At 39.5% G+C, this 14470-nt stretch overlaps 1 protein-coding gene across 1 annotated transcript in view; it reads left to right on the top strand.

Annotated features, from left to right (window-relative positions):
* The window catches only part of LOC136864250 (transmembrane protein 192), a 188238-nt gene that overhangs the window by 19294 nt on the left and 154474 nt on the right, over window positions 1–14470 (top strand). Inside the window, exon 2 of the mRNA XM_067140993.2 lies at window positions 4370–4510. Within this exon, the coding sequence (XP_066997094.1) occupies window positions 4370–4510 (141 nt within the window). The remainder of the gene's footprint in view (window positions 1–4369; window positions 4511–14470) is intronic.

Genomic DNA, 14470 nt, shown 5'->3' with positions numbered 1-14470 from the left:
TACAATTAAGGCTACGGCCGCTTCCTTCCCACTCCTAACCCTTTACTTTCCCATCGTTGCCATAAGACCTACGGTGCGACGTAAAGCAAATTTTCCATGGAAAAGTTGTATCCACGCTACTGGCCTAGACTTGGCCACTGAAATTATTTCGTGGGTACGCCACTGCATCCACTCACCATTTAACGTACAAGGTAAGCCCGAAGAATGGTTGATACTCAAAATACACCATCATAAATGATGCGGTTATTCCTCAAAAGTACTAAACAAAGGTAAGGCACGCGACCTAGTGTTTTAAGTAGAATCTGTATCAATAGAACGTGACTTCCCATTTTAAAAATGTTTCATGCATCGACTGCGACTCAAGCCTCGGCCGTCTTGATGAGAAGATAGAACCATTGGAACTGAGTTATCACGTCCGCTAATTACAAGATAGTTACATGCACTTTTGATGGTGCCATTTGAAGTTCCAATCAGTCCCCGGGCATTTGACAAAATACACTGACTGACAGAGCAAATGCAACACCAAGAAGGAGTGGTCAGAACTTTATGCCAATTGCAGGGTAGACTGACGTCACTGAGGTATGCTCATGGTGTGAAATGCGCCGCTGTGCTGCGCACGTAGCGAACGATAAATGGGACAAGGCGTTGGCGAATGGCCCACTTTGTACCGTGATTTCTCAGCCGACAGTCATTGTAGAACGTGTTGTCGTGTGCCACAGGACACGTGTATAGCTAAGAATGCCAGGCCGCCGTCAACGGAGGCATTCCCAGCAGACAGACGACTTTACGAGGGGTATGGTGATCGGGCTGAGAAGGGCAGGTTGGTCGCTTCGTCAAATCGCAGCCGATACCCATAGGGATGTGTCCACGGTGCAGCGCCTGTGGCGAAGATGGTTGGCGCAGGGACATGTGGCACGTGCGAGGGGTCCAGGCGCAGCCCGAGTGACGTCAGCATGCGAGGATCGGCGCATCCGCCGCCAAGCGGTGGCAGCCCCGCACGCCACGTCAACCGCCATTCTTCAGCATGTGCAAGACACCCTGGCTGTTCCAATATCGATCAGAACAATTTTCCGTCGATTGGTTGAAGGAGGCCTGCACTCTCGGCGTCTGCTCAGAAGACTACCATTGACTCCACAGCATAGAAGTGCACGCCTGGCATGGTGCCGGGCTAGAGCGACTTGGATGAGGGAATGGCGGAACGTCGTGTTCTCCGATGAGTCACGCTTCTGTTCTGTCAGTGATAGTCACCGCAGATGAGTGTGGCGTCGGCGTGGAGAAAGGTCAAATCCGGCAGTAACTGTGGAGCGCCCTACCGCTAGACAACGCGGCATCATGGTTTGGGGCGCTATTGCGTATGATTCCACGTCACCTCTAGTGCGTATTCAAGGCACGTTAAATGCCCACCGCTACGTGCAGCATGTGCTGCGGCCGGTGGCACTCCCGTACCTTCAGGGGCTGCCCAATGCTCTGTTTCAGCAGGATAATGCCCGCCCACACACTGTTCGCATCTCCCAACAGGCTCTACGAGGTGTACAGATGCTTCCGTGGCCAGCGTACTCTCCGGATCTCTCACCAAACGAACTCGTGTGGGATCTCATTGGACGCCGTTTGCAAACTCTGCTCCAGCCTCGTACGGACGACCAACTGTGGTAAATGGTTGACAGAGAATGGAGAACCATCCCTCAGGACACCATCCGCACTCTTATTGACTCTGTACCTCGACGTGTTTCTGCGTGCATCGCCGCTCGCGGTGGTCCTACATCCTACTGAGTCGATGCCGTGCGCATTGTGTAACCTGCATATCGGTTTGAAATAAACATCAATTATTCATCCGTGCTGTCTCTGTTTTTTCCCCAACTTTCATCCCTTTCGAACCACTCCTCCTTGGTGTTGCATTGTCACTGTCAGTCAGTGTATATAGACCTACCTATAGAACTAAGGTACGCATCTGCGATCTGTCTTGCTATTAGAATTTTTTTTAAAATCATAACTTACCGATGATGCACATTATTTTGCCCTTAGTGACAATTAAAGTTATTATATGGCACAAAATGAGAAACTAACGTGCAGCTCACAATCCTATCACAGTCTTCCGAACGCTGGAACTTAAACACAGCACATCTTTCAACCACGGTACAACCCCAGTTTCCTGGAACTGATCTGCAAAAGCTGACACGATGTTGTTCAACTGTTTCTGGCTGTGGACCCCGTTATCTCGGTGGTCACGTTCCGGCCCCCTACTGAGTAATCCCTGGCTAATTGCCCCTTTCCTCATCTTTTGGCATTTGTCAACACATTCCCAATACTGAGGCCTCTACAGTGAAATATCCCCGCGCATCACAATCCTAAGTGTCTTCCTTTCATTCAAGCAGTACAAATATGGAAAATTATGAATGGCCGTATTGAGCCTTGCTAGTAGATTCTTTGTCGCTACGTTAATTCGTCATTTCGGCCTAAGTTTTAAGTTGTTCGTATCGTACGTAAAACAACGGCTGATCCTCGCTCTAGTTTCAGGAAACATTTTGGGGGGGGCCCGGCCCCACTGGGCCCCCCCCTTGGATACGCCAGTGGAGACTGCAGAAGATTTCGAGAAGCTGCTGAATGGTATGGTTGAAGTCTTGAGTAAGGAGTACAAGTCCAAAACAAAAGTAATGGAGTGCAGTCGAACGAAGGCAGGTGATGCAGGAAATATTAAATTAGGAAATGAAGTCTTAAAGGAAGTAGATGAATGTTGTTACTTGGGTAGTAAAATAACTAACGATGGCAGGAGTAAGGAGGACATAAAATGCAGATTAACACAAGCAAGGAAGAGCTTTCTTAAGAAAAGAAATTTGCTCACTTCAAACATTGATATAGGAATTAGAAAGATGTTTTTGAAGACTTTCATGTGGAGCGTGGCATTGTATGGAAGTGAAACATGGACGATAACTAGCTCAGAAAGAAAGAAAATAGAAGCTTTTGAAATGTGGTGTTACAGAAGACTTCCGAAGGTGAGATGGATAGATTGAATCACAAATGAAGAGATACTGAATCGAAGTGGCGAGAGGAGATCGATTTGGCTAAATTTGACGAGAAGAAGAGATAGAATGATAGGACATATTTTAAGGCACCCAGGACTTTTTCGGTTGGTTTTTGAAGGAAGTATAGGTGGTAAGAACGGTAGGGGAGACCAAGGTATGAATATGACAAGCAGATTAGAGCAGATGTAGGATGCAGTAGTTACGTAGAAATGAAAAGTTTAGCACAGGATAGGGTGACATGGACAGCTGCATCAAACAATTCTATGGACTGATGACTCAAACAACAACAACAACAACATTAATGGAATGTGATGCCCTGCAGTTTCCACACCAATTATTCTCAGTGGTGCCATTTGTCCACTCATGATAAACTTCAACCACATTAACATACAAGCAGTTTACAGATTCCCTTAGTTCTTAAAATTCTGCCACCCTTGCATCAAAAACCAATAATCATAGCTTTTGTTTTTTGCAACTCGGTAAAACCACTGCTTTTATCTGACAGCAATGAGCAGTATGCATGCAGATGGCCTGTCGTACACCTTATATACCCACCATTACAGCTTACAAGACTTCTGTGGCTATGCACTGCTGTCGTTAAATGTAGATAGATATATAGATAGATAAATGTTTTTATTGGTGTAGTTAACACCATTTGGCCTTCTATTACACTAAACCAATCATTTTGTAATAATGTGACTCAACTGTTATTTATATCTGGTAAATTAAATGAGAGATGAGAGGAGTGTCTTTATACAGCAGTGATATATATCTTTATAGATAGCAATAGCTATTTTAAACATCATTTTGAGATTCCTTGAATGCAATTTATATTAATAAAAATATAATTTAATTCATAAATGTTCTTCAATTTTAATCCTGAGAAATTAAGTCTTCTGTCTAGTGATAAGCATGAAGGTAGGAAGTGATGTACTGACATTAATATTACTGGTAACTGATTGGAGAGCTATATGTACAGCTACCTACTGTTAATGCTAAACAGTATTCATATCAAAGCATTCTTGTTTGAACAAAATTATCTGTTTAGTAGTGTGATATGGTCTGTATATGGAAGGTATTGTATAATTGAAGCTAAGGAATAATATCAAATTTTCCAGTGTTGTGGATGTCACCTCACATAGTAAGAAATCACATGGGAGAATCCTATCTCATTAATGTTCATTTTTTGATACTTACCTACTTATTCCTTCTCCATTTAGTATATGCTCTGTACAGTACATAGGAATGGAAAAAACTTCTGTATGAGTGAAGTTCAATGAAGATTTCCTTAACTGTCATTCCTCAAAGTAACTTCTCACTGTCAGTAAGTGTTTTTATTTCTGTTGCAGGGAGGAGTGTTCTTCAATGATGCCTCCCTTAGTTCACGAGAGGATGATCTACTTACACAACGTATCCTCACAAATGATGAACATAAAGAATTTCAAATCCTCAACACAGTGATCGTTGCCGTATTTCACCTTTCCGTGGTGGTAAGTAACTTTATGATTCATTGTTTTGATTCTCTCTTTTCAATCCTGACCTCCTGTAAGAGGTGTGGTGATCATTTTGATACCACAGATTTTTCTCCATGATTTTCTGTAATTTACTTGCTATATTAGACAATGTATTGTTCTTCCATATGTTCTGGTAATATGGCTAATCCATCTTGGTTAGACTCTTCCTCCTTTTGATTAACACATTTCTTAAGATTTTAACAGTATATTTAAGCTTTTTTATCGAGTATTTAGTTTTTTTATTTAAATCTGTTTTTTTTTTTACAAGTTGTTTTACGTCGCACCGACACAGATAGGTCTTGTGACGACGATGGGATAGGAAAAGGCTAGGAGTGGGAAGGAAGAGGCCGTGGCCTTAATTAAGGTACATCCCCAGCATTTGCCTGGTGTGAAAATAGAAAACCACGGAAAACCATCTTCAGGGCTGCCGACAGTGGAGTTTGAACCCACTATCTCCCGAGTACTCGATACTGGCTGCGCTTAAGCGACTGCACCTATCAAGCTCGGTTTTAAATATGTTTATAAATGTAATTAGCCCACCTGGTGGCTAAGACGTGAAGTCTATATGGTCTGACAGTGTGGTTAGCCGGTTTGAGTCCTGGTGGTTGAAAAAAATGTCACCATCAGAATGTTGGCCGGTAGGGTAGGAGAGGTGGTGGTATTCAATTTATAATCACTAGATTGCATACCAAAAGCCTGGATTAAATTCCAAGCCTCTCCACAGTGCTCATATGGAGTGAGGTCATATGATGCTGTTAATGGTGATTTGTCCATCAAATGGATACATAAAGCCTTGAATAGACCCCTTGGTCCTATTCAAAAGAAGTAGGCTATGTGCCTCTCCCTTCCTACTATCATATATCATGTCATTCATTTCATTTTATTAACTCCTCTAATGAGGTTAACGTGGGAGCCTCCGTGGCTCAGGTAGCAGCGCGCTGGCCTCTCACCGCTGGGTTCCATGGTTCAAATCCTGGTCACTCCATGTGTGATTTTTGCTGGACAAAGCAGAGGCGACAGGTTTTTCTCCGGACACTCTGGTTTTCCCTTTCATCTTTCATTCCACCAACACTCTTCAATATCATTTCCTCTGAAAGTCAGTCATCAATCATTGCCCCGGAGGAGTGCAACAGGCTTCGGCAGCCGGCACAATTCCTATCCTCGCCGCAGGATGGGGGCTTCATTCATTCCATTCCTGACCTGGTTGAATGACTGGAAACAGGCGGAGGATTTTCATGAGGTCAAAATCAGGAAGAGCATCTGGTCATAAAAACTCATTACAAAGATTCATCTCACTTTATACTGTTGAGAAATCTCCTATGTAGTGTTGATCAGTGTACTGAAACCCTCTGAACTGAAGGTCTTGCTGCTGACTTATCAGCCAAGGAATTGGACAGTTAAAAACAAGTCAGCAGCCAATTTTGTACAATAGCTAGAATCATGTGATTAATGAATGGAAAAAAAGTTTCTATCAAAAATACTTAACAACCTAGAGATCCTTTGATATATCTGAAGCCATTTTTTTCAGTTCCTACTCAGTTAATTTAAAACTGTTAGGCTCTTCAGTCTGCCGAAACTAATTTTAAGTTAATATATTTATAAACTACCTGAAATAGAAAATATATCGTTGCTGCCGGGACAGAACCTCCTATGATAAATATGTTAGCTTAGAACTTTGGCCGGTCAAGGCATTCTCGCTCTTCATAATGTATGTGCTGCGGGTCAGTACATCTCCAGAAATGTTATCACATAGGAGGTTTTGTTCCGGCAACAATGATATGGTAACACTATTACACCTGAAAAAGAAACAATTAAAATAGAATGACATATTTAGTTTTTGAAAGAACATCATAAGATTCTATCAAATATCACTGAAATATTTAGAAATAAATATTTATGTTTATTTCTGTTATAAACTTAGGAACTTGAAATCTGGAACTTACCTTAATGATGTCCTCCTTTGTTTCTACTCTGAATATTGCTAAATTCCACATCCAGTTTTCGTCCCCAATTTCTACCACTTCTTTCTGTTTCCTGTTCTATACATGTGCTTATTTTTTCATGAAGGTGAAAGAAGAATTTCAAAATATTACCACAACTAAGTCAGCGTACCTCGCTGTGATAAATTATATTGCTGTAATCACAGTCAGTTGCAGCCAGAAATGACTGGAACAGCTGATGATAGTCCATGTGATCAATTATAGCTGTCACTGTGTTCATCACATGTTGTAAATTTATTTCTTTTGCACATACTACTTGTTGATGAATAATGCAGTGTAATTCAAGAGACATATCAGTATTTCTGTTAGTATATTTGTTTCTTATTCTATCGGTTAATCCAGTTTTTGTACCACTCATATTCTTGCTCCATCTGTTGTAAATCGAAATCTTTCAATGTTTTACTCGGTTAGAGAAACAAATCCTCACCTGTTGTAGTTCCGTGGATGCTTTTTAAAGACGCCAGCTTCTCAGTTATTTCACATGCTTTGTCAATGCCACAAATAAAAATTAAAAGCTGTGCTGTATCACGGACATTATTACTTCCATGCAAAGCCAACCAAAAGCACTCGAATGATTTTGATCTTTTGTGCAGTTGCATGCACAAATTATCCCTGAGTTCTTCTCGTTGTGCTCCGCAATAAGCTGACTGAATTGATCAGTTGTTTCTTTTCAGGACACATTTCTTCTATTGCAGAAAGTATAAAATTTTTCACAAACTCCCCATTAGAAAATGGTTCCCCTTTTGTGGCTAATAAATATGCAACTCCATAACTAGCGTGGACTACAGTTATATATTTTCCTCAATCTGTTCCATGAACCTTTGTTGCTGAGCGGTGAGACCTTTCATTAAATTTGAAATAGTTTCCTTCTGTAATACTCCAGCATATTTATCATGTACAGATCTATGTTTTGAATCATAATACTGCCTGATGTTGTATCATTTAAAAACTGAAATGTTTCCTTGCATATCAGTCACATTACTTTTCCACTGTTCTCACTACAAAAATAGTTGTCAGTCCATTTTTCTTCAAAAAACACGGCACTCACTGTCCAGTTTTGTAGGGACATTTTTTTCACAAATAAATGGTTAAAACAACTTTAAATATCAGTTGTTCATAAGAATGTTAGTTCGTAGTAAAGTAGTAAACAGCAATGAAACTCCCAAAGCACTTTTCAGGTGTAAACTGACCTTTCCTGTGGATATACCAAGATAACTTGTAACTATCTAACCTCCCATGGAATGGTGCCAGTCATTCATTCTCTGGGGAAGTCTGCAGCTGTAATTCCAAGAAATGAATGGAGAAAGTCTAATCATTACCTGCTTTTAAGGTGGGAATAATTATGCATCTAAGAACTTTCCTTAAGTCAAGTAAAAGAAACCTCACATCAAGAAGAAATCTATGAATAATTCAAGATTTTTGGTTTTATTTCATTTCTCTGTAAATTGCAACAAAGTTCTTTTATTAACTAGGTTTTTCGATATATATGAAAAACATAAACTAAAACTTATGCACATTATAAAAATGCAGCCAGGGGGGCCCCATACAATACTTTTGGGGGATGTATGTTGAGCATCCTTGCTTTATGGTATCTGTCAGCATAAATTAGAAGACACTGCCTAACAGGAAGTTTATTGAGTTCATTATTGTACTGTGGTTGACTCATTATTTTAAAATGAAACTGAATTAAAATATTCATGAAATAAAATACTCAATTGTCTGACTATGTGGTCTCTCCTTGTACTTACCTGATTATGTACACATACAATTGTTGATGGGCGCCAGCTACAAATAAATGTAACGATAATAGAATGAGAATCTTTAATATCTCTAGGGTGTAGGGGAATAATCTTTCTTTGACAGCATAACATATAGGTTCTGGGAAAAGGACATTGTCGTTTGGAATTTTTTACAAGAAAATTATCCCTCGCTGTTTCACTTAACAGTACCTTGAACACTTTGAGGCCCGATTTCATCAACACATGTTAAATATATACTAACAAGTTGTTAGTTAATACGGAGTTAAAATTTTAACATCTTGCTAGGTTTCTTGCGTTTCATCAAACTTTTCTTGTGAAATGTTAACTAATCTACTGTTAACTTTCCCAATATTGCGAACTGGTGCGAATCAAGGAGGCAGTGGAACGAACATGCTGTTTTACAGCGCGCTCCGATGCGCTTTTGTTTGCGTACAGCTGTAAAATATGGCGCGAAAAGTGAAACGGAATCGTAGTTCTAATTTTTCCTCCTTCGAAAAAGAGTTGTTAATTGAATTAGTTAGTAAACGTATATAAGTTATTGAGTGCAAGCGCACGGATGGCTTGACGATAAAACAAAAAGACGAGGCGTGGGAGAAAGTCCGCGATGGTTTCAATGGGGTTAACAGATACTTTTTTAGCGGGTATCCACGTCACCTAACAACATCACTTCGTTAATTGTCCAACTTCAAACTGTGCTCCGATTTGGGAGTTATTAAATATTGTATTGTCGTGTGCAGAACCAGACCACCTAGCAAGTACGGTATATCCCTGATTTGGAGGTTAGGCTCATTAATCACCTGAACATTAACAGAGAAATATCCCTTCCGATTACGATATATTTCGGCCCAATTGCCTCCAGGTGATTGGATTCTTACATGTGTGTAATCTATTGCACCTAGAACAAACACTAGGAAAACGGCTTATTTCATAGAAGTCGCGGATAATTTCTACTGAAGGGAATGTAATGTTATATGCCTCCTCCTCGTGGATGCTATTGCTGCAGACACTCGTCAAACAACTCTACTAACAGTGGCTTTAGAAATTCCAGCATTGTCTCCGACCATTATGTGAAAATAACCAGTAGCAAAAAATCGTAATATTATCAGTACCTGCAACATTGGAGAAAGAGGTTAAGTTTCTCGTCGTAGGGTATTCTAACCTCACTCGAATTTCGTCAATAACCTTAGCAACGACTATTTTCGATAACCTGTATCTATGAAGAAATTCCGCATCCGTCAAATTTTCAAAAGTCATTACGTCGCTGAACTCTTCTTCGATCAGGATTGTTTTGTAAATGATCTAAATAGAGCAATTCCGCATCGAAAGCGAGATTCACAGCAGCCATTTTGGAACAGGTTGCTAAATGCTAATGTTAGCCATTTAACATTGGAAATGGCTGATGTTAACTTTAATACGCAGTTTAACATTTGTTAATGTTAACAGTTGTTGATGAAACGCAAATTTTCTTAAATCGTATGTTAAAATGATTTAACACCTTGTTAAGTACTAACATGTATTGATGAAACCGGGCCTGAGTGTTGTTGTGACATATTCCTTTGAGTTGGTATCAGGTGTAGGTATCTCAAACCTAATTTGGTGAAGTATCCTTTTAGCATGGTTTGAAAATATAACCACACTTCACAATCTACTTTACAAGTAATTCACTGATAACTGTTAGTCTCCATTATGACGACTCAGTATTCGGCTGTCACCGAACTGACACAAGAACTCAACCGAACAGATACACGAAACACACTCCGAACATTTAATCCATTTGGTCACTAACAACTACATATCCATGTTACTGTTCTATCTTCAACTGACTGGCTGACTGACCAACTGTGGCCTCACTCTCCAAATGACTATCCATCGACCAAGGCTCCATCCATCTGACTACAACACTTCATCGTTTGAGCCTGTCCTTCCAAACTAACTACAACACTCCATGGCAAGCCCCTCCATTCAACTGACTCGCTGCTATAGGATACTCCTCTATATATATAGACACTAGTTGTCATATGGTATAATAACACCCACGTCAGAGTTAAATCAGGCAATGACATCACTCCCACCCAGCTCCAAAGTATTGCAGATTGTGTTGAAATAGCCTCAGGTAAATTAGGGACTCCCTAAATGATTTCATACTACTAAATGCATACAATGACAGAGCGATGACTCAACAGTTACTGTAACAGTATTGCACCATATGTTGTAATGTCTTAAACGTTTCACAAAATATATCCATATCTGATATTGGGCAGCAAATCTTACTCTACATAATCTTAATGCTAACATACACACACATAATACATTAAATACAATGAAGCGAGAGGTAATTAATTAATACATAGCAAAGTCAGATTATAGAATTGAATCAAATAATAATAATAATAATAATACAAATAAAATAATAATACAGACAAAAGCTTGTAACAGGATTTGAACCGGTACAGTTCGCCTCCCTCAAAATCGAAGAACAAAGAATCGATTGATTTATGAACAGCTTAATATATAACACTGAAATTGACACATACAAATACTTTTAAATTATTATACAACATTTTTTTTTTTTTTACAATAAATCAACATATTTTACAAAATATCACTTTTATGAGAACCTTTCTCGCACATTGTGATAATAAATGACCGTTAGTGTCCCGTTCTCTCCTTATCATACAATTCACAACAGTATAGCACTGAAATTAACACATACGAAAAATAATTTTAAATGAATATACAATATTCTTTTTTTTTTAACATATCAGTACTTTTTATAAAGTATCACTTATATGAGAACTTTTCTCGCACATTGTCATAGATGACTGTTTAGTGTCCTGTTCTCTCCTTCTAATACAGTTCACAACAATATAGCACTTATTTTTCCATGTACTGTGGCCTGTTTCATAAAACTAACTAATAATATTAGAACTCATAAAACAAGTTATTAGTTAACCAAATTCTGTTTCATAAAGATATATGCATGACTAATACAATGGCTTCACTAATAATATTAGTTCATTAGTCAGCTGATACAGTTTAAGATTAGAATTGATTTGTTGCATGTTCTTTGGTTCTTAGTTTGTTTCTGTTTGCTTGACCCGCTCATACTCTGTGCTTTTTGAGCTTGACTACCGGCTATTCAGTGCGTATATGCTCGATTGACTCAATTTAAATTTTATATATTTTCGTTGTTTCGTTTTTGTTGTTCGTTTCTATATGATGGGGAAAAGAAAGGAGAATAATGTCAGAAAATAAAGTTTCCTACGAAAAGTGCTGGAGTTGAACGGGCAGCTGTTCGGAGCCTTTTCACTAACCGTGACGAAGGACTCAAAAAAGGCAAGTGTGGATGGAGCTTCGGGATTATGCTGTGGCTATTGGGCTGGTTACAGCTGACAAAGATTACACGTATGTGCGGGATGCTACTTGGCCTAACATGAGGAGCAGAACAGTGGTAAGTTTTAGCTGTTGTTTTTCTCCTAGTTGGAGGTTATGTTAGTGTTTATTTACTGAATTCAAGCCACCCTTTTCTCAACTGGATGTCGATATTGCAGTAGATTAAACAATTTTTTTTAAGGGGGGAGGGGGGGGGAACGAGGAGACTATTAGCTCCGCATTAGAGTTTACTTTGCAGTATACTACCCATAGTCATTTAACATTATGCATCATACAGCCATCCTTTGTGTTTTTATGATTGTGACTGAGCAGAACATAACCTGAAATGAATTCCAGTGATATCTATAAATCTTTGTTGTAGTAGGTGTAAAAGCATACAAAAATAATTGTATACAAAAGTCAGTTATAACAGGATATCCTTTTAGACTTACATGGTTTCTTTTATTTACAGGCAAAAGTTGATAATGCTTGTCAAACTGGAAGTGAGGGAGGAAGTACCAAGAAATTAGATGTTATAGACCACCTGGTTCTGAACATAATTGGAAGAGAATCTCCTGTTTTACAGGGATTCAGTATAAAAGATTCTCTGGGAGAAATTGTTCTTCCTGCAGTGGAACCTGCTGCAGCTTCGACCAGTGATGATATAGTGCTGTTGGAAGAATGCATATCTACCAATGAAATTGAGGGAAGCTGGCAAAATGGAGAGCTCCAGCATCAGCAGGAGCCACCTAAGGGCTAGAGGTAAGCTGGAAATGATGTAAATTAAAACTGTATTCTGGTATCTAATTCCACCTCTTGACTGTGACTTTAAACTTACAGGCTCAGGGTGCCCACTATTAACCAAAATCTGTTTTCCCTGCATTACATTTAGTGGAACACAGTACAGGGTGTCCGAGAAGTCCCCATACCCCTAGCTTCATACGTTTCATGTTATAATGGAGTACTTGCATATAAAAACTATGAATCCAGGGAATCTGTATCTGCACCATCATGCCATACACAGAGTTCTATCCATCTCCAAGTCCTCATTGACATCTTGTGGAGCATTCCAGGAGTTATGGAACGAAAGGCTTCCTCCACACTTTGGTGCAATTCTTCATTAGTCGTGTACCGATGTTGAGCCACATGGGACTTGATTATTCCCCATAATGAGTTGTCTGGCGTGGTAAGGTCCGGGCTTCATGGTGGCCATTTCAACGGGGCTGGAGATGTTGGTGAGCCACGGCCAATCCAGCGGCTTTGAAATTGTTCATCAAGGAACTCGCGCACCTGAATAGCAAAATGTGCTGGAGCCCGATCCTGCTGTAACCACATATGACCCATGATTCCCTTGTCTGGAAGCTGAGGTATTAACCAAGATTGTAACATATGCAAATAAGATTTTCCATTCACATGCCCATAAAAAATGTACGGTCCGCACAAGTGACGTGATGATATCCCGGCCCATACCATAACATGAGGGGGGTTCCTTTCCAACTCTTGCACATAATGAGGATTTTCCTTAGAGCAGAAAACCACATTCCTCCTATGTGAACTGCGATATATCACACATTCATCAGAAAATAACACTCTTGAGCGAGACACGGCAGTTGGGAATTGTGCCAACAAAGCATGGCAGGCAGCAACTCGTTGCTCCATGTCATTGTCAGATAATTCATTCACATGCATCGGCCTAAATCCTTTCATTTTCAAATCTCTTTTAATGTGGTCATGCATTTTTGACCGCGGTACTTGAAGTTCAGCTGCTCTTTTGCGAATGGATTTCGATGGAGACTGCTCAATTGATTGAACGACGGCGGCACACGTTTCTTCCCGCGTCTTCTTACGTCCTCTACACGGCCTGTCTTTGACACTGCCCGAAGCACAACAAATATGTCAATACTAAATATTAATTATTTATATTTATTTACATAAGTCTAGTACATGTTTCGAGAATCTATATACATTCCCTTCATCAGCCAGTCAAATTAAAATTAAAATTCCTGTACACAATAAGACCTAATAAAAAGGGGGGCCCCCCATTAAGAAATACAAAACTATTGCCAATACAATTTAACATTTTAAATATTGAAGAGTGGATGCATGGAATTAAATTCCATCCAGTCGAATACGATAAAACAAAATAGAATAAAGTCTGTATGAATTAAAATATTGAGCGCTATATTCTTGGTCAAGATTCTCGGATTCTCGAAACATGTACTAGACTTATGTAAATAAATATAAATAATTAATATCCACCTACATATTTGTTGTGATCAAGTCAATACGGATCAAATACCGGCCACTATGGTCAAGATTATTAATACTGCCTGAAGCAAACGCACGTTTCTGCCAATCAAGTAGAGTAGCTTTACGAAGTGGGGGTTTGCCAAAGCAATCTCTAAATGCACTCATTATCACTGTCATTGTTTGCCCCATATGTGCTCGTTCATGCACCCACACTCACGCCACTAATCGCTCCTCAACAGTGTAGCTGTGTCCGCTCACGTCCGCCATGACTTAACTGAAATGAGACTGACAACAAAGCTAGCAGCAGGGATACCAATACCAATAAAACAACTATTGAATTCCCCAATTATACAAACTCAATTGTCCATGCCATAATATAACAAAATAATAATATGAAACGTATGAAACTAGGGGTACGGGGACTTCTCGGACATCCTGTACATAAAAGTGATGCTTGAGCATGTTTGTCATACTCTGGTATTGTCATCTTGGAACATATTTTGCATGAACACTAATGTCATGAAGAACTTGAAATAAATGTATCATATGTCAAA

The sequence above is a fragment of the Anabrus simplex genome, chromosome 2 (assembly GCF_040414725.1).
Source record: "Anabrus simplex isolate iqAnaSimp1 chromosome 2, ASM4041472v1, whole genome shotgun sequence".
NCBI lineage: Eukaryota > Metazoa > Arthropoda > Insecta > Orthoptera > Tettigoniidae > Anabrus > Anabrus simplex.
Note: the sequence above shows the minus strand (reverse complement) of the source record. Positions and strands in the feature narration are given on the sequence as shown.